This window comes from Chrysemys picta, chromosome 10, assembly GCF_011386835.1.
Source record: "Chrysemys picta bellii isolate R12L10 chromosome 10, ASM1138683v2, whole genome shotgun sequence".
Lineage (NCBI taxonomy): Eukaryota > Metazoa > Chordata > Testudines > Emydidae > Chrysemys > Chrysemys picta.
The window spans coordinates 4,745,998-4,769,018 of NC_088800.1; the positions used below are offsets into that span (position 1 = coordinate 4,745,998).

Genomic DNA, 23,021 nt, shown 5'->3' on the forward strand with positions numbered 1-23,021 from the left:
TTAGGGTTTTGGTTTTTTTTTAGTTTAAACAAAAGAAATAGGAGATCACTTGGTATTGTAACTTTCACTAAAAATGTGTGCTTGACAACTAAACCTTTGAACCAAAAAAGTCCTTTCGAGTGGACTCCTTGCCAGGTGCACTCACATTCCAAAACATTCCCTCTGATCTGGACAGACCACCTGCAGTGCAGGGAGAAGGGCCCATTCAGTCCTTGGCCTGTCTCCTGATACTGTCGGCTGAGGGAGGAAGTGCGTTGGGTTTTTTGTTTTTGTATTGCCATCTACCCTGTTACTACCACCAACTCTTCATTTTGGGCAGATCACCCAACAGCGTGTAGATGGCAATAAGACTTCCATCACTACTGACACAGGACAGGTTTGATTATCAACGTGTCATTTTACTTATTATAAAATCAACACCCCACAATAAATTAAAAAAAACATATATATATTTTTTTTAGACCTCCACAAGCTAAGAACTTGTCAAAGAACAACAAATGTTCATCTTGTAAATCCTGGCTGTGTCCCTTTCATTTGATTTCAAATTATTACACTTTCTGACTCCAGCTTCAGAGACTACAAATGGATTACTTGTGGTTAACATGCTTTGGCTGCCCTTATTTAGTCTTTGCTACCAGACACCGCATTAGACATCCTACAGACTGACCAGCCAAGCAGCATGGTTTAATAACCATTTGCCTTTGTTGGAAAAAAATATGCACTGAAGCCTGATCCCTAGAGACTCCTTACTGATGTGGGTGAGGTGGTTGCTATCTGCAGCAACAAAAAGCAATCCGGATTGGGGTTTTTGTTGTTGTTGTTGTTGTTTAAAATGTTGATAAGAAACATTGGAAATTCCAATCAACTCACAAACAGTACGCTTGAGCATAAAGGATGCAGTCAAAAAAACCAACCCGCCAACCCCCCCCAAAACCCCTCTTCCCTCTTAGACTTTGACAGTTAAGCCAAAGAAAAATGTTAGTACCACCTAGATATATATATCCAGCACCCTTTAAAAAAAAAAAATTGACTAGCCCGAGACATCCAAAAGCAAGCCAGCCAATGCCTGAAATTCTGGAGTGCTGTCAAGATACTCTGTGCCAGGGCTGTAAGCATATGTAAGCTTTGTGGCTGTGGCATTTTAAGAGTAATCTGAAGTGGTCTGTGTTTACTGGCTTAAGTAACATTTAAAGAACGGATCCTGCAGTATGCTGGGTTGTATGAGGGTGACCGCTGAGAGTAATTTCAAATGGGGTGAGCCCAGCAATATGGTTAGATCTGACCCCTCTGTCAGTCTACATGAAAATAAAGAGCACAATCGGATACACGTTGAAGAGATAATGCAAGTTCAGAAATATACTCACAAAATCTACAAGGTTTATCTCCGAGAATTATACAACCCTGATTTCTACATCTTTCGTTTTCCTCTTATTTATTATTTTAAATAACTCTAGTTGATAGGATGAAAACAGAACCACTGATGTGTTGGTATAATACTAAGGTCTGGACTATGCTCTTGGTGCCTACAGATGAGCCCTGGGCTGCAGAGATCTACACTGCTGCCTAGGTTCCCAGAAAGAATTAGTCTGTTCTGGCCAGTGCAAAGGGCCTGCCTTAAGCCCACCCCTGAGTTCAGGTCGTCGGACATATACGGGAACCAGAAGGCTTGCATTGGCATCATAACGGTCCCTGACCTCACCTTGTGTGCCCATGAAGGGGTCAGCTACAATCTGGCCCTGCTCAACCAGACTACCTGTGTGACCTTGGGCAAGTCAGTTAGCCTCTCCGTGCCCCAGTTCCCAGTCTGTACAATAGGGATATTCATACTGTACTGCCTCACAAGGGTGTTGCGAGGATACATACCATTAACGATCGTGAGGCACTCAGATAATAAGATAATGGTGGTCAGATAAGCACCTTAGATAGATAATAAGCAACTAAAATTATATAGTTGCTTTCTAGAAGAGAGTTCAATTTAAAACACATTTATTAAAATAAGAACCAGCAGGATGCATTCCTGGCAAACCTATGTGATCACCAGATCCTATTTTTGTTATAGCTCTCACACTCATTCGCCCTGGCACTCCTCTCTCCCCCCCTTTTTTTTTTGGTCTGTCACTGCATCTTGTTTTATATCCAACCTTACGTTGTAAGCGCAGATCTCTGTATTAACTTTGAGCTACTGTGAATCACTGTCGCCATAATAAATGGTAATCAGCACAAAGAAGCATTAAATAATGCCACAACATCAGGCAGTAATATCATCATCAAGATATCCTCCATATGCCTATCACTATAATTACACACAGTTCTGGAGACAGCACACTTACCCAGATTATTATGTGCTGGGGACATAGGATTTGGAGATAAATTTGGAGAACCTGAAAAATCAAGATGATGATGATTAAGCTGGTAACTGCATAGAAAAAACAGTAAAACAGAAACATCAGTGCTGACATGGGTTTTTGGTTCTAAAGATCAAACCAAGGGCACTTATGTTTTTTGGTCTAAGAATATTGTGTTTGCTGCTTAAACCCAATGGATATATATAAAATATGTAACAATCTTGGAATTCTTAAGCATCCCATGCCCCAGTTGAACTTCATTCTGTGATCAGGAAAAGCAAGACTTGCAGTTTCCTCAATGGCCAATTATTATTTACATAGGCTCATAGATACTATCATTATGATACAAAATAATATTGCTAAGCATCTTCATGCTGCTCCAGGTCTTCATTTACCAGAGACCCAATTTTCAAAACTGTGCACGAAGGCATGTGTGCTTCATTTGCATATGCCATTACTATGACTGCCTGGACTATCATGGCAACTACACACAAAGATAACTACTTAGACAACTACAGCTTTGATTTTCTGTTGCCCTCCACCCTATGTATTTATTTACACTAGTGCAAGATTATTGCAAAGTGAGTGTAACTCACTATCAGAGAAGCAAGGTAGCATGTTATGCTCACTTTGCAATGATGAAAATTACCATATAGGTAAGGCCCATGGAGAATCAGGTGATTAAAGGTAAATTTGCATGCACAATTACCAGAGTTGTAGGTTTTATCATTCTAATTCTGTATGGAAAATATGCACATATATTTTGAACAGCTGAACAGAGTTTGTTCCAACAAAAAAAGGAGGCATTACGCAGAAACTTTGCAAGAAAATATGAAGGCTTGGCAGGTAAGAGAGCACGTTGCAGAGCCTTGCCTTCCACTGAGCTCTGTTAGCTTTTTAAAAAATCCATTCTTATAAAAAGAACAAAGTCCATGACATGTGAGGGAGTGGAAGACCCGCAGAGAGAACGGATATAGCATTTGAACATAAATTGGGCATTTATGGTATCTTCTCAGCCAACTCTGTTCCAGTATTTCATCCCAAAAGGCCCTATTTACATTCCGGATGTCAACCACAGTACCAATAATTGCATGGACCAAAATGGATTATGTCAGTAGGTTCACGTTTGATATGGACAAACAAACCCACGCTTGCCTTCCTCCATCTGTATCATTGTGGAGAGAGACTGTAAATCTGTCATTCCTCTTTTAGAATCCCACTTGCACTCTGAAGTCCAAGACATGCACAGAAAGGGAGCTGACTGTGTGCAGTATCTGCATTAATTAGTCCCTGCACTCCCTTTGTTTGAATGCAGCCCATATTTGTGTATTTCTCTTTTCAAGCAGTAACCATTTTAACCAGAGATGTGTCTTTGTTTTTCAACCACAGCTTTTACAAACTAAGGGATGGATTCAGCAACTCTTATTAACAAGGGTAACTCCAACATCAACATGTCGTCTTGGGTAAGGATTACTTATGTGAGTGAGGGCTGTAGGCCCTCATCTGTTTAACTACCTTAACAGCCATATCACATTGGCGGCTCATAGTCATCCTGTGATCAACCAATACTCTGAGGTCCTTCTCCTCCTCTGTTACTTCCAACTGATGTGTCCCCAATTTATAACCAAAATTCTTGTTATTAATCCCTAAATGCATGATTAATCCCTAAATGCAAGGGCAAACACTTGGTCTGATCACACTATTGCTTTCAATGAATGAGTTGACTGGGTACACAATTTGTGCATGCATGCACAGTTCTAATAATAAGGACCCAGACTAAATGCTGACACTAGAACTTCTGACTGCAAGGAAAGGTGGGAGGCCAGTGGTCAGTGCTCCACTCTCCTGTTTACTAGTAAGTGTCTAGCAGCCAGTGCTCAGGGGCACGGGAGTGCATGGTGAATCTTTTTCCAGTGGGTTTAAGGTGTGTTATACAGTGTAGGAATCCAAACTGCATCTGTCCTGCACCATTTTTGCTGCCAGAAGCAAAAAAAAAAAAAAAAAAAAAAAAAAAAAATCTACTCATCAGCACTCAAGAGAAAAAGAGAAACCTAGATATAAAAATGGCCCCAAAACCAAAATCCTCTGCATGTTATAGTGTAACAAATAAATATGCAATATAATGACATATTTAAAGGGTCAGATGCCAAGACCCTTAGTCAGGGAACTCGCTGGTGGACTAAGAACTAAGTAAGAGTCTCAGGATTTGACCCAGAAAGCTACAGGAAACCGCCAAAGATGACCCACCTGCATCCATGCTGTGGTTCATCTGATGGTCACTGGTTTCTCCATCCTCACTCAGATAACCTGGAGGAGGTGTCTCTGGAAATCAGGAGATTAAACTGTCAATTACAGTTGATTGCAGAGATCATACATTATCAAAATAAATTTCTCTGATCTCTATTCATAGCAGACCAATGAAATACTTTATAAAGGGGGAGGGAACACAAGAAGGTGAGTAGAGGCCATAGGAGGCCTTTTTATGACAACGGAGCAGAAGATCAGGATTTTAGTTTCAGATAAAATTTCAAAATGATTTTGCAGTTTTCCTTCCTCTTGTTTTTCTCTTCTCTGAATTGCACCTTCCTGGACTGCCAGTATAGCTGAGCTGTAGGTCTATAATGGATACACACCCTTATGCAGATATACAGTCAGATATGCTAACTAGCTTTTTCAAATTCACAAAGGCTTATCCAAATGTGAAATGGCTAAATTTTGTCTGAACCTGAATTTGTTTTCAGAAAGTTCTCTCAACACTAGACTCTACAATGTATTTTAAATCCATCCCACTGAGGGGGCAGAGCAGAATGTACAGCAAAGCATTTAAGCAGCGGCGTGTGCGTTTTTGAACTTTGGTTAATATACCACTGTGCTAAAATCAGAGATTAAGAATGGGTTCTGTCTACCTCAAAATCCGAACACAATCTGATTCAGCCAGTTAGGGAGCCCAGGAGTTCTAAAGGTTAATGAGGAGAGTAATGATGGAATGGGGAAAAACAGAGGTCAGCCAGTGTGCCACATAACCCTTGGGGCCTAATATTAAACCTACAGGACATGTGTATCAGTCATTTACTGGGCAATAGGCCCTTTCTTCACCCCCTTTGTTTGCTAGATGGAGGCCATACTGTACCTGGAATGTAGTTGCTTTGTGGCTCAATACCTGCCGGGAAGTTAGTGTTCTCTGGAATGGAATGACTATAATCGTCTAATGGCGGGAACTCTGCTGGAATCTCTGTGTGCCTTGGGACCAGCACTGGAGGTAAAACTGAACAGATGGAAAGAAAACAGAGCAGGACAATGACATTAGCAGCAAGTTTATAACATGACACCTTACACTGACCCAACATGAAATATTGGAAAATGAGGAGAAACCCACTCCTTGGAATAGCACTCTCACACATGCAGGTAACTCCAATCAGCATTCAGAACTATGCAAGTGGCTCCAGGAAAGGCTAGTGGTAAAATATTACTAAGTGCTGACAAGATGTTTGGTGCTGTATAGGACACAAAAATAAAGACAATCCCTACCCTGAGATATTAGCAATCTAAGAGAGAGTCACAGAGAAGACAAGATACATCAGGAGATGGAAAAAGAAAATTCTAAGTTAGAGCAAAGTTAATATTGTAGGGTCTCTGTATAGAAATCTAGGGCTGTTCTGCTGACTGACACTGAAAGAGAGACCAGCGAGATCCTATTAGCAACAACTATGGATATAAGAGAGAGTTTGAATCTCTCAGAAGCACAGGGAGCTAGGGACAAATAGAGGGTTAGTGCAGGGAGCAATCCTTAGAAACAGCTACACTCATCAGCAAAATAAGTAAATAAAGAACACCCAAGGAAGAGAATTAAAGTTTGGACTCTCTCTATGGGCTTGTCTACACTACCCGCCGGATCAGCGGGCAGCGATCAATCCAGTGGGGGTCGATTTATCGCGTCTAGTATAGACACAATAAATCGACCACTGAGTGCTCTCCCACCGACTCCAGTACTCCACCAGAACGAGGAGCGCAAGCAGACTCGACGGGAGAGTGTCAGCTGTCGACTTACCACAGTGAAGACACCGCGGTAAGTAGATTTAAGTACGTTGACTTCAGCTATACTATTCAAGTAGCTGAAGCTGCATATCTTAGATCGACCCCGCACGGTAGTGTAGACAAGCCCTATATGTGCACACAAATAATATGTTTGGAGCTTGGCAGGAATGCAACCTGCTTAAACTTAGATTTTGTTGATTTGTGTGTGCTGAAGTTTCCCTCTCTTCACCATAAATAAAGATGTAGATAGATGCATTATTTCACCACAAGAAGTGGGAGGGAGCTAGGGAGGGGTAGCTAATAATAGAAACCTTTTGGTTTTAAAACACCACGCATGCTATTTTTATTTTGTCCTGAAATTTTAAACAGACGCCTGCCCTTGCATGGAAAAGCTGAAATACCCAGAATGTCCACAATACCTGGAGTCTCCACTCTTTGGTAGTGATAGGGGTTGACACAGACTTCATCTTTCTTCATGTTAAAGGCATACTCGCACATCTCCATGGCACGCAGCTCATGGTGGCTATGAAGGTCTGGCCAACGCCATAGCCGGCAGTAGATCACATGGGGAAGCCCTTTACGGTGGGATACTTGCAACCGGCCATCTAGTGATCTGCATGAAGAAAATAATGATGATAATGAACATGTATGTGTTTTGCTTTTCTTCATCTCAGAGATGTACAGTATTAAAGAAAACTGACAAAAGTCAACAACCGGCCTGGAACTAATGTATATGTAAAAATACATACAGACTATTGACCAGGCTCTGGCAGGTGCTGTGCGAAGGTACCCAACAGGAAGGTTGCAGCTAGCAGCAGGAGAATGAAAGATGCCCTGATGTGGCTCCCCTCAAAATCCAGAGGCCACTTCTCCGCAAAAGGAGCTGCAAAGAAGTATTCTGGGTCACGGCCTAGATATGTAAGGAAGTCTGGGTGCGTGACAGTTTCTCTGACTCACAGATGGCTTTATTCATTAACAGCCCTGGGGCAGATCATTCATGCTCCTGGCAGAAACTAATTTGGGGGCAAAGAGAACGGTGCTGTGGGGGAGGCTGCTGCCTACCAGAATACAGCACATGAATGGTGCTTCTGAAGTATGGTTACTTGTCCTATTGAAGAGACCCTTTGGATAGCTCTAAGAATTTGGCCCTACACATTTAAAGACAATATGTTTTAAAAACATATTAATGAAAGGTTATAACTTTTAAAAAACATAAAAGACATTATAGTCTATTGCATTGTGATCATCCACAATGCAGATGCAGAATAAAATTAATACAGGCACTCACATTTTTAAATGCCAACAAAAAATTACTAAATGCCAATTTCCTACACTTAAGATGCCTAAATAAACGGGGGGAGAGGGGGAGGAGAGAGAGAGAGAAAATGAAACCAGAAGACCTGCTCCACAGTCTGTAGGTAAGGACATGAAACCTCTATGTTTAGGGTTTTTAAAAAATTATTATTCCTACACTGAGTTGTCCCCAAAAATCTATAAACAAACAGAATTGTTTTCCCACTAAATCCTCTGTCTGGGTTCAGGATGTAGTGATTTCCCTGCCCCAAAGAGTTATAAACTAGCCTAAAAAACAGGGTGGAGGATGGCAGCCCAACAAGACTCTTCCCAAAAGCAGAGGTAGCGGGACTGTTATAAAATACACACACCTCTTGTAAACATCTTTATAACAAAGAGTGATGTACAAATAACTAATACTGGCTACAGCTGACATGCACTTCATTTGGCAATGTAGCAGAACTCACAGGTTGCAAACAACTGTATGCAGAAAGCATATAAGGAATCTGTACCACCGAGGGGCCTGCTCTCACAGGTTATAAAAACACCCAAAACCAGTGATTATGTTACAGCCCTGAAATATGGCTTATTTATAGTATACACATATTTCTTTATGGTGCTCCTCGGTTATTATTTATGGATCACACATTCTCAATGTGCAAAAATAGAGCAAGGGTGTATCCCACTCTTTAGATTTTTCCGTGAAGGGGAGGTCAAACACTTGAATATCTGGCATATTTACCAAATCTCCTCTCAGACCGAGCTTTGCTGCTAACAATCTGCCTCATTCCTTTTTAGGACATTTCAAGCAGGAAATAGGATTTTCAGGTGAAAGACTCAACAGAAGAAGGCCAAATATAAAATGTTTCTGAGGAAACAGGAAGGACTTGCATGTCAGAATAAAGTATTCTATCAAAACCCAGGTGACTGGTGACCAGGGATGGTATTCGGGCACACTGGGGGCTTGATGGAAGGGAATTATTAGAAATGGATTTATCCAGATTCTAGAGCAACCAGTTCAACAAAATCTACATTCCCTAAAGTTATAGGGCCTGACTGGGCTTCCAGTGAGATAAATGGGAGCTTTGGCATTGATTTCAGTGGGAGCAGGATTAGATCTTTATTCTCCATCTACTAGTTGATGATAACGTGGAAAATTTCTAAGTCAATATCAACAGGTTCAAAATAAATTATTTTCGCACAGGAGGAATTTGTTTATTAAAGTTAAGCAAAGAAACAAGGAATTAAATCAGACCACTTTTTTTCCCACTTCCTCGGTACTCACAATGTTTAAAAAGTCAGTGTCCGCTAGGAAGGACAAAGTTATTTAGGGTAGTTCACCATATCTGGATGGGGGCAAAGGACAGAGGGGAAAAATAGCATATAGATTATCACAATCATCCCAGTCCCACAGAAAGCATAATCCTGACACATTTTCCGACAATTTCCCATCACTGTTGCCATTACAGCGGCACAGACAGATTTAGATTGACATTAATAGCTGTCTGCTGTACAAACTGAAGGGGAAAGTTAATCCATTTCCTCATGTATCTTCGCTTCTTCAGCAAGCCTTCAAAGAAAGAGAGAAGATCTAACTAACACAGATCATGCACCACCTGGGAATGACCAGTAAGCAAGGATCTTTCTCCTATACATTTGTCAGGATGGGACAGACTTTTTACCTACAAGGTGAATTCTCCCATCAGTTGGAGGGAAGATCAATCTCCTCCCAGTACTCCAAGTACCCTTGGTAAAAGATGTTGAGGGGGTTAGGGGGAGGGGAGGTGAAGCAATGCAAATGAGTTGGCCTTGTATGTCTTACTCATTTCCTGGATGCCATGTGAGAACACATGCAAACTTTCACAGAGTTTCCAAATATCCAACAAGAACAGCCAACAAAAATCCAGGAAAGCTGTGTTAGTCCCTGTTGCTTCTCCTGCCTGTCTGTACTTATATTCCCATTGTGACAGTAGAGCATGTGATATACAAGAGAGGATGAAAATGCAGGGAGGAGGTCAAGTTTATTTATTTTTAAATCAAGTATCCTTTACCCCATACATGGGTCACTGGATTTTGTCATGTGTTAAATGAGAAACATGCTTGTGTACCCATACATGCACAGTGACTGGTAGAGGGACTGAACCTGGAAGCAAAAGCCTTAGCCTTTGCTGTCTGACTAAATCAGTAAGTCTGCCAGAAAACACTAAGTCCTTGTCTACACTACCGGGATAAGTCGACCTAAGTTACACTACTCCAGCTACGTGAATAACGTGGCTGGAGTTGACATAGCTTAGGTCGACTTACTGCTGTGTCTACACTGCACTGCGTCGATGGGAGATGCTCTCTCATCAACTTACCTTTCTCTTTTCGTTTCGGTGGAGTACCGAAATTGACCAGAGAGCACTCTGCAGTCAATTTAGTGGGTCTTCACTAGACCCGCTAAATCGACCCCCCGCTGCACCGACTGCAGCGGCGTCGATCTCCGGTAAGTGTAGACATGGTCTAAGTAGATGGCTTTGCCCTACCTGGAGTCAGCAACAAGAGATACTAAGCCAGGATCCTGACTCAATACCCATCTAGATGTTTAAACCATGGTACACTCAAACTCTGAATAGCTCTATTGTGATTATGAGAAACAACAGGCTAAAAACAGATAATTCACAGTGACTTCTTCTGAAGCTCCATATTTTTATTAGATATTATGCAAGCTGTAGAAAGTGTGTTTGGTATCTGAAGTTACTTGCAATCTGAGTGCTATTTCTGTGATAGGAAAGGAGGAGAGATGGACCAGTCAAGGGTCTTATCTAAGGAAAACCTTTTGAAACAGAGCAGAAACATTTTATTTCAGAACACAGTAATAATGAAAGGCGATAGAGAAAGAATTAAGATATGCACAAAACACTCCTATAGGTTAATTATATTTTCATTCTTGTGAAATCTCTCTTCAGCCTCTCTGCAAAGGGATTTGGGATGAAACAGCCCCACTGGTGTCTTCTTGGGAAGAACGCCAGCTGGGTTGTAGAGCAGGCTTGCGTCTTCTGTTGCCCCATCTGACACTGGACACTGTCTGAGATGGGATACCAGACTAGAGGGACTGATCCAGCATGCCAATTCCTATTTTCTTATGACTGAGGGGTTTACTGGGCTATAAACATGCTGCTCAGTAAGCTACCACAATCTGCTTAGCATCTCGCCATGTGATGCACTGGAATGATCCAAACAACATTCATTCAATTAAATTCCTGTTACACTGGTCTAAGTTGCTCATGCAAAAGAAATATACTTATTGTACCGTTGGCTTCCATTTTGTTTTTATCTAGTTTATTATTAGTTTCTGGCAGCACCCATAGCGTGCTAGGTGCTGTGCAAACATAAAAGAAGGCTCGTTAGGCATGAGCTTTTCTTTGGGGGGAGGAATAGCTCAGGGGTTTGAGCATTGGCTTGCTAAATCCAGGATTGTGAATTCAATCCTTGAGGGGGCCACTTAGGGAGCTGGGGCAAAAATCAGTACTTGGTCCTGCTAGTGAAGGCAGGGGGCTGGACTCGATGACCTTTCAGGGGTCCCTTCCAGTTCTATGAGACAGACAGACAGATAGGTATATCTCCATGGTCCCTGCCATGATAGGATAGAGGCAAGTCTCACTACCAAAAGAAGCAGGACTGAGGAGAAGATTACCCGTATATCCTCCCCTCAATGCTTGGAAGATACTATGATGCGTGGTGGGGAAGTGATTACATTTGTGACCCAGATGGGAGGAGTTAATCATTAGAATTTCTATCCTCCTGTGGCACCTCAAGCTCTGTGTGAGTCTTCTCCCTGTGCTACTTTCATCCAATTCGAACGCACCAGGATACAGATAATGCTGTAATGCATCTTCAAGTATTTCTCCAAGATGTTCCTTTCTGTAAAAGGGTTGGAAGAAACACATGGTGCCAACTAGCAGGAGCAAATGTCAATGACTAGAAAAAGGCAGTGGCTTTTGGGAACAGCTAACTGCAACAACACAAAGCCTTTTGTTTTTTAGCTTGCTTATTTAACAATGCTTTCCAGCATAGGAGGTCTGCAGCCTGAGGCATTCCTGGTTTGTACTAAGTAGAGTTCTGCTTGGTTGATATGGAAGGATATTTGGAGGCTGAAGCACTGAAAATGAGGCAGTAACTGGAACATGGGAGCCTGATTACCATACTCAATGGAAGTTTACTGACAACCCGAGTAAGCAGATGTTTCTCTCTCTCTCTCTCTCTCACACACACACACACACACACTAGATCTCTCCACTAAGCAGGTGCCAAATCTCCCTCCCCCCAACCCCCACCAGTCACCATTCATAAACCGTAACCTCAACTCTAAGCCTGAGATTTTCCAAAGCTGCCTAAGGCATTTGGGCATCCAAATCTCAACCACAGTGGCCATTGTCATGGCAAATATATTCACAACTGAAGTAAAGACAAGTGTCCATCGTGGCCTTTCTCCAGTTCTCTGCTCAGCTGCTCCCCGATCTTCCATTTAACCAGCCTCAGTTGCGCAGCTCTCCACTTGTAGGTTGACTTGATGCCAGCCGGGATACAGTTCCACACCCATGGCTACTTGACAGGATCTTCTTTCAGTGCTCAAGCTCTTTAAATGAGGTTGTAATGTTGGGTGATTTTCTCCAACGGCAGTACCATTTCCTGTGGCAGGAAATTATGTTTCCTACCATTGGCTGCAGCTGAACCTGTCAAGTGTCCCAAAATTGTGTGGTGGAACTAAGCAGCAAAGGATGTGGAAACAAAAGTCTCCTATGACGCAGACATTTTAAAGGTGGAGCTTTCTGTGGTTATTCCAGGCTGTTGCCCAGGAGCAGCACATTTTGGTCTACCCAACATAGCCAGTGTGTGTTCAGAGGCAGCAATAGACGAATAAGTGACGGTGATACATGTGAACTTGAGAATGGACCGAGATGTTTCCCCCATGGATCATATCAGTCATCTAATAATCAGTCATAGGTGGTAAAATACCAAATGAGGGAAATGAGATCTAGATTCCAGAAGACAGTCATTACATTTGTATGCTTGAAGAAGAGCATAAGGTACAGTTAACACAACTGCCCAGCGGCATCACCAGAAGTAATATTTTAGACTAAACAGATTTAAGAATGACCCCGTAGTTTTTATGTTGTTCAGATTCCCTTTTGTTACACAACTGAGAAAGTCTACTGGACTCAAGAAAGTGTTACTTCAAACTGTATCCAAGCTATTTGCTGCCCCAAAAGTATGGGGCAGTAATGAGTTTTGGTGGTAAACTAAAGAAAACACCTAAAGTAAATATTTTTCACAACCCACTATAGCTTTCTGCTGACTAAGTAAACTCTGCAAACGTTGAGCAGTGAGTAGGAGAATGTTGCACTGCAGAATGGGAACTTGGTTTGGAGGACTAATGCATAAAATGTGGTTGTGCTATTAAATTGTTCTCTTCATTGTGAGATGCTGAACGCCCTCATACCCCCTGAAGTCAGTGAAAACTAAGCATGTGTCCCACCTCACAGGAGGACTCAGCACCTTTCAGGAGTGGGACCGCTGTCATTTTCACTTTTCCGCATTTAGCATTTTCAGGTTTGTCTTTAAAAAAAAAAAAAAAAACAGACTGGATTATTCAATCCTTTTCTTCAACCATCTACCCTACAATTATTGGTCAGGGCAAATTCAATCCCTTTAAAGCAAACAAAAGTCAGCAGTGCTTAGTACTACACATGATGCACAGTTGTAGTGAGATTACTGTCAGGGTGGCTAAGTTCAAAATTTGGCCTACTTTGAGTCCATCCTGCACAACACTCCCCGTCCTTGCCACACATACACACTCTCATTTGCAAAGTGCAAAACACTTATATCCACTCTCCTCATCTTCCAAAAAAGCCAAATGCTCCAATACTCCTTACAACAAATAAATACAAACCAAATCTAACTACCAAACCGTACAATAACAAACCAGTGTGTATGCGGAATGAAAAGGGTGAGGGTGGAAAAAGAAAAATTATTTAAGTCCCAAGCTTCCAAGGGGTTCTTATTAAAAACAGCAAGCAGAAGTCTGTTTTTAAAATGACAAGTGGCTTGTCAGTATGCTTTTAAAATGCACCATTTGACCAAGAATTATATCGACAGGTTGTGTTTTTCTGTTAAGCACCAAACAGGATAAGTAGCTCCTTACTGACCGCACACCTGGTGTACTCCAGGAAAGTAAGCATTTATTCACATAGAAAAATCTGGCTTTTGTTTGCAGAGACCTGAAATATCCATAGAGTTTCACAGAAAAGTTGGATAAAATCTCAACTTTCCCTGAATACTGGCCAAATGAGCAACACTGAATAAAAAATGACCCATGCAGCACATTTGTAATTCAATAGTTGATCCCTTGCCATTTCTTTCTCCTCAATTTGCTCAGCATCTCTAAACTTTCCAACATGTGATTCAGCTTAACAATGATATTACTCAATTTCTAGAAACGGGAGTAAACGTAGTCTGTTAAGGCTTGCAGCGTTGATATATTATGTGTGCACAAGCATATAGGAATCTAATAATAAATTAATACTGCTTCTAGTTAGCACTTCTGACTACCTGACAAACATATAATTAATCCTTATCACATCTTTGTGGGGAAATTATGTATTTGTTACTCCCATTTCAAAGATGTGAAATGGAAATGATGGAGGTTAAGTGATTTTCCCAAGGCCAAACATGAGTCAGTGTCGGAGCCAGTATTAGCTCTCAAGAGTTCCTTACGCTCAGTGCTGTCTCAAGATCACAACTCTCTTTCTATAACCTCAGCGTTATTTCATACTGGTAACCATCTCTCTTATTTGCACCTAGGTCTATCTAAAGGAATGTCTACATGTACAGCACTGCAGTGGTGCAGCTGCATCAAGGCAGCTGTGCTGCTGCAACATCTCTGGTGAAGACACTCTGTTCTAACAGGACAGAGCTCTCCCACGGGCATAATAAAACCACCTCCGTGAACAGCCGAAGCCATGTCGGGGGCAGAATCTCTCCTGCTGACATAGCACTGTGCACACGATTGCTTAGGTCAGCATAAATTATGTCACTCAAGGGGTAGTTTATTCACACACTGCGCAACCTAAGCTATGCCAACAGAAGTTGTAGTGTAGCCATAGCCTAAGAAACTCCCATTCATCTTGCGCTGCTCACTGAACACTCCTCCTCCTGAATCAGAAAAAATATCCATGGGGTAAATACAGACCCACTCATCTGACACGTCATACATTTTGTTGATCTGTTAAATGTTCTTTAGGTACAAAGCCTCTGACCATTAGCAGTCCTTTTAAATTTGCTGCAAAAGGCAGCAGAACCAGTGCAGTTAACGGTGTGAAGGGGTGGCAGGCGACACAGTCTACAGCCCACACAGGATTACTGCACCTTTGGGGTGTCACTATGCAGTTTTCTGTGGGTCTTAATTCATAACACTGTACAGGGTCACAGCCAATGGGTGGCACAACTACATGTATCAGCTGGCCAGGAGATCCTGTGCAGAGGGGGCTGCCATACCAGAGGCAAAGATTTTGAAGGATGGTAAGAGAATTCCATGCCCTTTGACCTCACAGGCCATTTTGTTTGCACATCAGTTGCAGCCTGTTTGACACTACAGGAACAGTCAAGCTGTTTTTTGCATATTTTATCTCCCAGAGTCTTCATTACTCTTTGAAATGTGCTAGTCTTGATTTGGTATTTGGTTCTTGTTTTTTCTGGTCAACAGCTAAAGAAGTACAGCACACAAAGGTGATGTCAGGATCAGATTATGACAGCATGAGTCATTTATTAAGCTTCCAGCAATGCTAAACGCTTTAGCAGGGGCCTTGGGACCTTATTTTTCAATGTCCAATTTCGGATTCAGACATCAGCATGTTTTATCGGTTTACCATAAACTGTCTGTCCATTGTTACTTTGTTAAATTTCCCTCAATTAATCTTCTGTTGTGAAGATGGTTGATCACTGAGCTGCACCTACTTTGTTTTCCATGCTGGCATCCATTCAACAGGCAAATCTTAATTTAATTTTCTTTAAGGCTGTAGCTATATCTTGCTCATTTCACTACCTGATGGCTATATCCTAATAGTTTTTCCACAGTACTGTTTATTAATCTCTTTATTGTTTATGCCACTTTGGCATGTAATGTGCTACACTGATGGCATAAGGTGACAGACATACACAGCCTTCTTTCCTGGAGACAATCTTTATGTATTAATTTTTAAATATATATTATATATAAAAATATATTATATATTTATCTATTTTTCCACTTTCCTCCACTGCTAGACAGCAACATCAGTGAGACATAATCTAGGGGTCCAATCCTACATTCCTTATACAGCATCAGGCCCAAAGATGCTAATTTAGGGCTGATATAACAATGGACTCTGGCTTTGAACTTCCCAATTAATAGATCTATACACTTCCTGGGTTGAATTCATTGTCCAGGAGAATATATACTGCAGAGAAGATTGTAGATCTCAAAATATAGCATTAACCTTTGGGAACACGGAGGCAATTTCCCAAGCAGCACACAGAGCTGTAGACACTCAGCATCTAATGACTGCAACTGAGAACTATGCAGTTAAGCTAGCACACAATGCTTTTGAATTTGCCCCTTTGCCGTTGTTTCACAAACGGCTCTAACTTGTGGCAGCCCATGGTTGCCAGTTATTAGGAATCAAGAAAGTTAACAAACTACAAATATTTTTAATTGCAAAAAGCAAATTTTATTTTACCCAGTAAGTGATCATTTAAAAATCTACCATGCTTTCCACAAGTAGAAATTGGCACAGAGTAGGGGAAGAAGATGGAAATTGCATCCAGAAAGGCTTAAAATGTTCCAATTTTAGTTGTTTTCTTTTTTTTTTTAAACACAAGATTTTAAAATATATTTAAAATATCAAATAAAATATCAACAAAAGAAAATGTAAACACAAATTTCAGATCTCCATCTACAGTCTCTTGTGTGACTGAACTCCCCTCAGGCAAACCTGACATTTAGTACATTTTTCTAATATCTTAACTTTAGGTACAGTACTTCTGAACAGCCCTGATCTTTTTACTGTTTTATCTGTGTTTATTTACCAAGCTCTGCACCAGACTCATTTAAATTTATGTGTATGTCGGCCTGATGGAGGCTGAAGTGGGGAGAACTAGACACAGGGAGAAGTTGTCTCTCAAAAAGGCATATCCCTCTTTGAAAGCACTTTAATGAATGAGCCAAAGCTCACCATTACCTCCCAAAATCACGGGTCTAACGCCAGCCTCAAACTCCTGAAAGTATGCACTCTCATCCCAGCTGCACCAACAGGGTTATTCTTTCAAGGGAGGGTTCAGGCATACTGATGGCTACGTTTACAGGCCATGAGGGAAAGTTCCATAAGGCAGGGGGGAAAAATGTCAAGACGACTCAAAGCATTTTGCATAATACTTGGTGCATTCAACACAAAAGTCCTTAAAAGGAGGGCTGTGTAATATGCCTACACAATAACACTACCTAGCTGACAAAAATTTAAAGACCAGATCTTAAGCTGCTGTAAAACAGCACAGATCCGATGACTTCCAATGCTGCTATACTTATTTACACCAACTGAGGATCTGGTCCTAAAATTTCTTACTATTTAAACACTAAGGGGCAAATCTTCAGCTGGTGTAAATTGTCCTAGCTCCCCTGAAGTCAATGGAGCTAGGACAATTTACACCAGCTGAGAATATTTCCTTAAGAAGTCAGAAGCAAAACAGAATCTAAAGATTAATATGCATGCTAAGCACCGAAAAAGAAATTACTACATTGCCTAGTTTTCAACTGATGGAGAAAATTGTTACCTCAAACACATATGCTGTTTAAAATAGAAAGGAGGGGTGGGTGATTAGCAGTATCACTACAATGACAATTTTAAGGCCCTGGACTATTCCCTGCTACTTGTGCAATTCCCACTGTTTTCAATGGGAACAGCATATGGTTGTTAGGAACCGACTCCTCAAATAAGTGTTTGTGTGTTCTATCAAGTTGGAATTTATCCAACCTTTCCTATGGAAACACTTTGGTGTTTGGTGCAGAGAACACATGTGCTTTATAATAGATATAACTAAAAATGCACTATACAACAGCCTCTATCTTTTTAGGATTAGTTTGCGGCTACTTGAGCTTTATTGCTGTTATTTTATTATATGGTCCACAAAAAAAAAGTGTCACAGCTTCCCTTTCAGTTTGAAAAGTAGTTATTTCAAAATCTGATGTTCTGAGCCAAACCTTTTTTCTTGGACTGAGTAATAGATCAAGGGTAAAATTTTCAGAAGTGCCTAAATCCCATTTTCAAGAATGACATACGCATTTAGGAGCTTAAGTTTAATTGAAAGTCACTGGGACTTCATTACTCAGGTGCCTTTGAAAGTTTTACCCCAAATCTCACCTGCTCTACGTTATCTTCGTTCTCAAGCAGCTTTAAAAAGCAACACAGATGTCCAACTATCTGCATAATTCATATGAACTAAAATGCATCGCAAACATGGGGCTTGATCCCACAAATACTTATGCATGTACTTAACTTTACTCATGCAAATAATCCCTTTGAGCTAAAGAAGCTATTCACGAGTGGAGTTACAAAAGCAACTCCCTGACCATTTTAATGGAATTAGTTTGCTTTTACAAGTCAACAACTTGCTCTTTTTTCCAAATTAAAAAAAAAAAAAGTGATTACAGAATCTTTAGTCATTTCATTTTAAGCAATTTTCCCCCAACAAAGCAAGAATCAGACCAGCAATTAACCACCTCTTTCTTCTTTTCCAAATGAGTTTTCCCATCTTCCAGCTCACTCTGGTCTTCACCAAGTTGTTAATGAATCAGTTTTGGATGAATCATTTCCTGTGTGTAGACTGCACGCTTCATCACAGAGAAGATTCTCATAGACTTCCCTCTCTGGTCAGATAAACCAGATGATAAAGAACTGCCTCACACTACCAAAACAAGCCTTGAAGTTTCCAAAGAGTTAAGAGCAAGTGCCTGCATGTATGAAAGAGCATGGGATGGGGAGGTGAAAAGGCCAGTTGTGTTAATTTTACAGCTCCAACTTCCTCAATTATGACTCACCATCAATGCAGGAGAAATCTAGTTTCACAAATAAACATAAAAAGGGGGAACTCTGCAGCTCTCAGATGAAATCTTGTTACGAGTCCACAAAAGTTAACATTTTACAATCTCTTGCCTTTGTAATTACTAGTGAGATGTGGGACTCAAGACCACAAGAGCAAAAACAAAGAATCTTCATAGTTTTTTCTCTCTTACAGCTAAGTATTACAGCACACTTCTAAAAGCAGGATGTTTTAAAAACTAGCAGATTAGGCAAAGCTCAATGTATAGTAATGAGCAAGGGTATTTTTCTTAAGAGAAGGATCTGGTAAATTCAGAAAGTCTATGCAGGGGTGAGGCTTGGGGAAGGCAGAGTTGAGTTTTGTGAATTATACTTGAATATGGAAAAAGCTGGACTATTCAATACTTCGGTAGTATTAATTGCAGGAAATAGGTGCATAAAATTTCAGCTGAAACGGACACATTTTCCACAAATAGCTGCTTTATCAAAAAGTAGGAAAAGTTATCTCTGCTTACCTGAAAATTTCCTTTCTTCAAGAGATGAGGTTCACAGGTAACAGGTATTTCACCCTGCTTACAGCTTGGGGGCAGAACCAGACCGTCAGTCACTGACAGCAGATAAGGCCCTTAAGTTCCCCGTAGTTGAGATAATTATCCTTACTGTGGAAGTTCAATTACAGAGTCTGTGGAATATACTTAGATGAAAAAGCACGGTAATTTCTCCTACTGCAGTGCACAGGAATGTTCCCCTAACAAAACAAACCCAAATCTTTGGATGTCAATTTCCATCTCTATTCTGTTTGTCTTCAGGGTGGGCTGGATATTTGGACTTTGTTACTTGAAGAAAGGAAATTTTCAAGTATGCACACATATATTTCACTATTCTTCACTGTGCAAAGGGTGCAGAGATCCATCCAGCGGGATTTTTACAGCAGTGTGACTCCATGGTGGGCATCCAAAATCTTAAAGCTTCAGCTACTGAGTTATGTGAAATATGAGAATCTCAGGCCATGTCTACACTAGAGAGTTTTTACAGTGGAACAGCTACCGATGCAGCTGCACTGCTGTAAGATGTTCCATGAGGCCGCTCTGTGTCAATGGATGACAGCCTTCCCGTTGACATAATTAAACCATCCCCAACGAGTAGCGATAGCTATTTCCACAACATTGTCCACACCGGTGCGTCTGTTGGTGTAACTTATGTCGCTCACTTATGACATATCAACAAAAGGTGCTAGTGTAGACATAGCCTTAGCTTTCATTGGTGGGTGGGGAGGAGAGTCAATTGCTAGCTCTAATGGTTGCAGAGAAAAATAACGAAAATGTATCCCCTGTGTATCCTAAAGGTTCAAACAGCAGAAAGATAATAATAAATGTGGGGTTTGTTTTCTTTCAAATCTCATGATTTGTTAAACCAGTCTCAGTTTTTGGGGGCCTGACTTCTGCCAACCCCGAATGTTACAAAATCAGTACTGTAGTTGATCTTTGTGAAAACTCCCCATTGACAGCAGTAGGAGTTCAGCTGGAGATGGAGAATAGATAAGTTCATGGAGGATATTTAGACAGACTGGATGGGTGAGGTAATATCTTTTCTGTTGGTGAGAGAGAGAGAGCTCTTTGTGGCTCAAAAACTCTCTTCTTCAGGTCTGGGAAAGGTACTCCCAGCATCATAACAAAACACGGGGTGGAACATATTGTTCAGCTTAAATAGTAAGTAAAGTTTAGCACATACTGTAAGGGACCATTCAAGGTAAAGTGGCCCATTGATACCTCTGCAATCATAGGGCAAATAGAGAGGGTTAATGGGTTACAGATTGTTGTAATAACCCATAAATCCAGTGTCTCTGTTCAGTCAATGATTTTAGTGTCTAGCAGAATAATGAATTTAAGTCCCAAACTCATCTTTTGAAAGTGTTGTGCAGGTTTCCTTTGGGGATGAGGACTGATTGGTCAGATGTAGATTGATTGCTCTGTGGAAAGTGTTCAACCACAGGTGATACAGCATTTTTGTCTTATTTTCCAGTGTGAGTTCATTTGAGAGCGTAGTGATTGTCTGGTTTCACCCACATAGTTGTTATGGGGGCATTTAGTGCACTGGGTGAGGTATGCTCTCTCATCAACAGAAGTTGGTCCAATAAAAGATATTACCGCACCCATCTTGTATCTCTAGTATCCTGGGACTGACATAGCTACAACTACACTGCATAACAATTCATGGATGAGAGGCCATTTGCCAAGATGGTCAGGGACACAACCCCATGCTCTGGATGTCCTTCAATTGGTGACTGACAGAAGCTGGGACTGGATGACAGGGGATGGATCACTCAGTAATTGCATTGTTATGTTCAATCCCTCTGAAGTATCTGGCACTGGCCACTGTTAGAAGACAGGATACTAGGCTAGATAGACTATTAATCTGACCTAGTATGGCCATTCTAATACTGTTCCATAGATAGCCCTGAATTTATACTTCAGCCCATGGACCATAAATTATAAATAGAATTTGACCCTCTCCCTTAAGAGTCTGACACTCCTGATATAATGTATTTAAAGAAGCAATAAATTACATTTCAATTGATGACAAAATACAACAGATCAAAGAAACAAAGAAATGTTCACTTAATGTTGAACTTTCTGTTTTATGCCACATCAGTATATCCTGGCTTATTAATGCTTAAATGCTATTGAGCCCAAACACAAGGAATTTCAACATGAAGGGTCCTACTAACTGCTACAGAGGTTACACACGTACACAGAAAGAGGCTTTCATTCTATGAAAAATTCCCCTTGCTTCGGGGAGTGTGGGGGGGAAGCACCCCACCCTCAGGAGTTCAGCCCCCAAAACTGATCCATCCTTTGATAACTACAGGGATTCGGGCGGATGCTGCAGAAGCAAACAGGTTCTGTGTCTGCATTGCCTCAGCCCTCCCACTCCAAGTCCTCTACAGCTGCTTGGCATCGCTCCTCCTGCAAAGTCCATGCTGCCCGGGGTCTCCTTATTACTCTTGATAATCTTTATAGCCCTTCTCTGAACCTTTTCCAGTTTCACTATATCTTTTTTGAGATTGGCTGACCAGAACTGCATGCAGTATTCTAGGTGTGGGCACACCATGGATTTATAAAAAGTGTTTATTTTCTATCCCTTCCCTAATAGTTCCTAAGGTTCTGTTAGCTGCACACTGAGCTCAGGTTTCCAAAGAATTATCCACAGTGACTCCAAGATCTTTTTCTTTAGTGGTAACAGATGTGGTGCAAGCTGCAGAATTTCTCAAGCTAAGAGTAACTAATGTGGAGAATGAGGGGGGCAATGAGGGGCATGAATAATATTTTATGAAAACACTGAGGCCTGGGCATATCATTAGCAAATTAAGTCTATCCTTTCTTGTCAAGGATTTTGTCTTCACTGGCACCTGCCAAGGGTGTCCGCTGACATCAGATACAAGGGATTAATCGGGAACAAGCAACCAGAAGAGTTGAGCTCATCAGAAACAAAATATTCCATATTAATGCAAATGTCAGTAGTAATTAAAACCCAGGGAAGAGCCGATTAAAAAAACAAATGCACACACTGAAAAAAAAAAAAAAAACCCTAGTCCTGCCACAAAGAGCCACCCTCCCTGCAGGCCAACAAAGGCAGATTGTTCCTAAATTAAATGTTTTTCCAAACTTTTCCATGAGGCCTCCACACAGAACAGCTGCAAACATCAACTGCATCAAAAGTCAGACAGACAGACATTTAAAGCAGCTTTCTTGTTGTCATCCCCATCCTTGCCAAACTAAAGGAATATCTTTTATTGGACCGATTTCTGTTTGTGTGGCTCAAAAGCTTGTCTCTCTCACCAACAGAAGTTGGTCCAATAAAATATATTACCTCACCCATCTTGTCTCTCTAAAATCCTGGGATCGACACAGTTATAGCTACACTGCATAAAAATAGAGGAATGTTATTTAATACCTGTACTGGGAACCTCACTGGATGAATGCTTCTAACCAGGACTTCCGAGAGCTTGCAGAGGAGAAGGGGAAGCAGACTCGCTGGTAAATATTAGTTTGTACTGAAAAAGCCAGAGTGTGTTTTAAAACTGCTTTTTATTTCTGTGCCAGCTTCACATCATTCCCAGTCAAATTTGGCAGCGTGGGGAGACATGGGGGAAATGAGGATGCATAGGGAGCAACACTGACTTGGCTTGTCCAGGAAATTGGCAGCCCTATCGGCAGAATTATAAAAAAAGTTTGAA

At 41.1% G+C, this 23,021-nt stretch overlaps 1 protein-coding gene across 2 annotated transcripts in view; it reads right to left on the reverse strand.

The window, feature by feature from the left end:
- SMAD3 (SMAD family member 3) overlaps positions 1-23,021 on the reverse strand; it is a 103,534-nt gene that overhangs the window by 18,452 nt on the left and 62,061 nt on the right. The window contains exons 2-5 of one of the 2 annotated variants that reach the window (XM_005300725.4): positions 6,800-6,993; positions 5,476-5,610; positions 4,593-4,667; positions 2,331-2,381 (exon numbers count right to left, since the gene is read on the reverse strand). In XM_005300725.4, coding sequence (XP_005300782.1) covers positions 2,331-2,381; positions 4,593-4,667; positions 5,476-5,610; positions 6,800-6,993 — 455 coding nt within the window. The remainder of the gene's footprint in view (positions 1-2,330; positions 2,382-4,592; positions 4,668-5,475; positions 5,611-6,799; positions 6,994-23,021) is intronic. The other variant, XM_042856562.2, reaches the window with a different exon arrangement.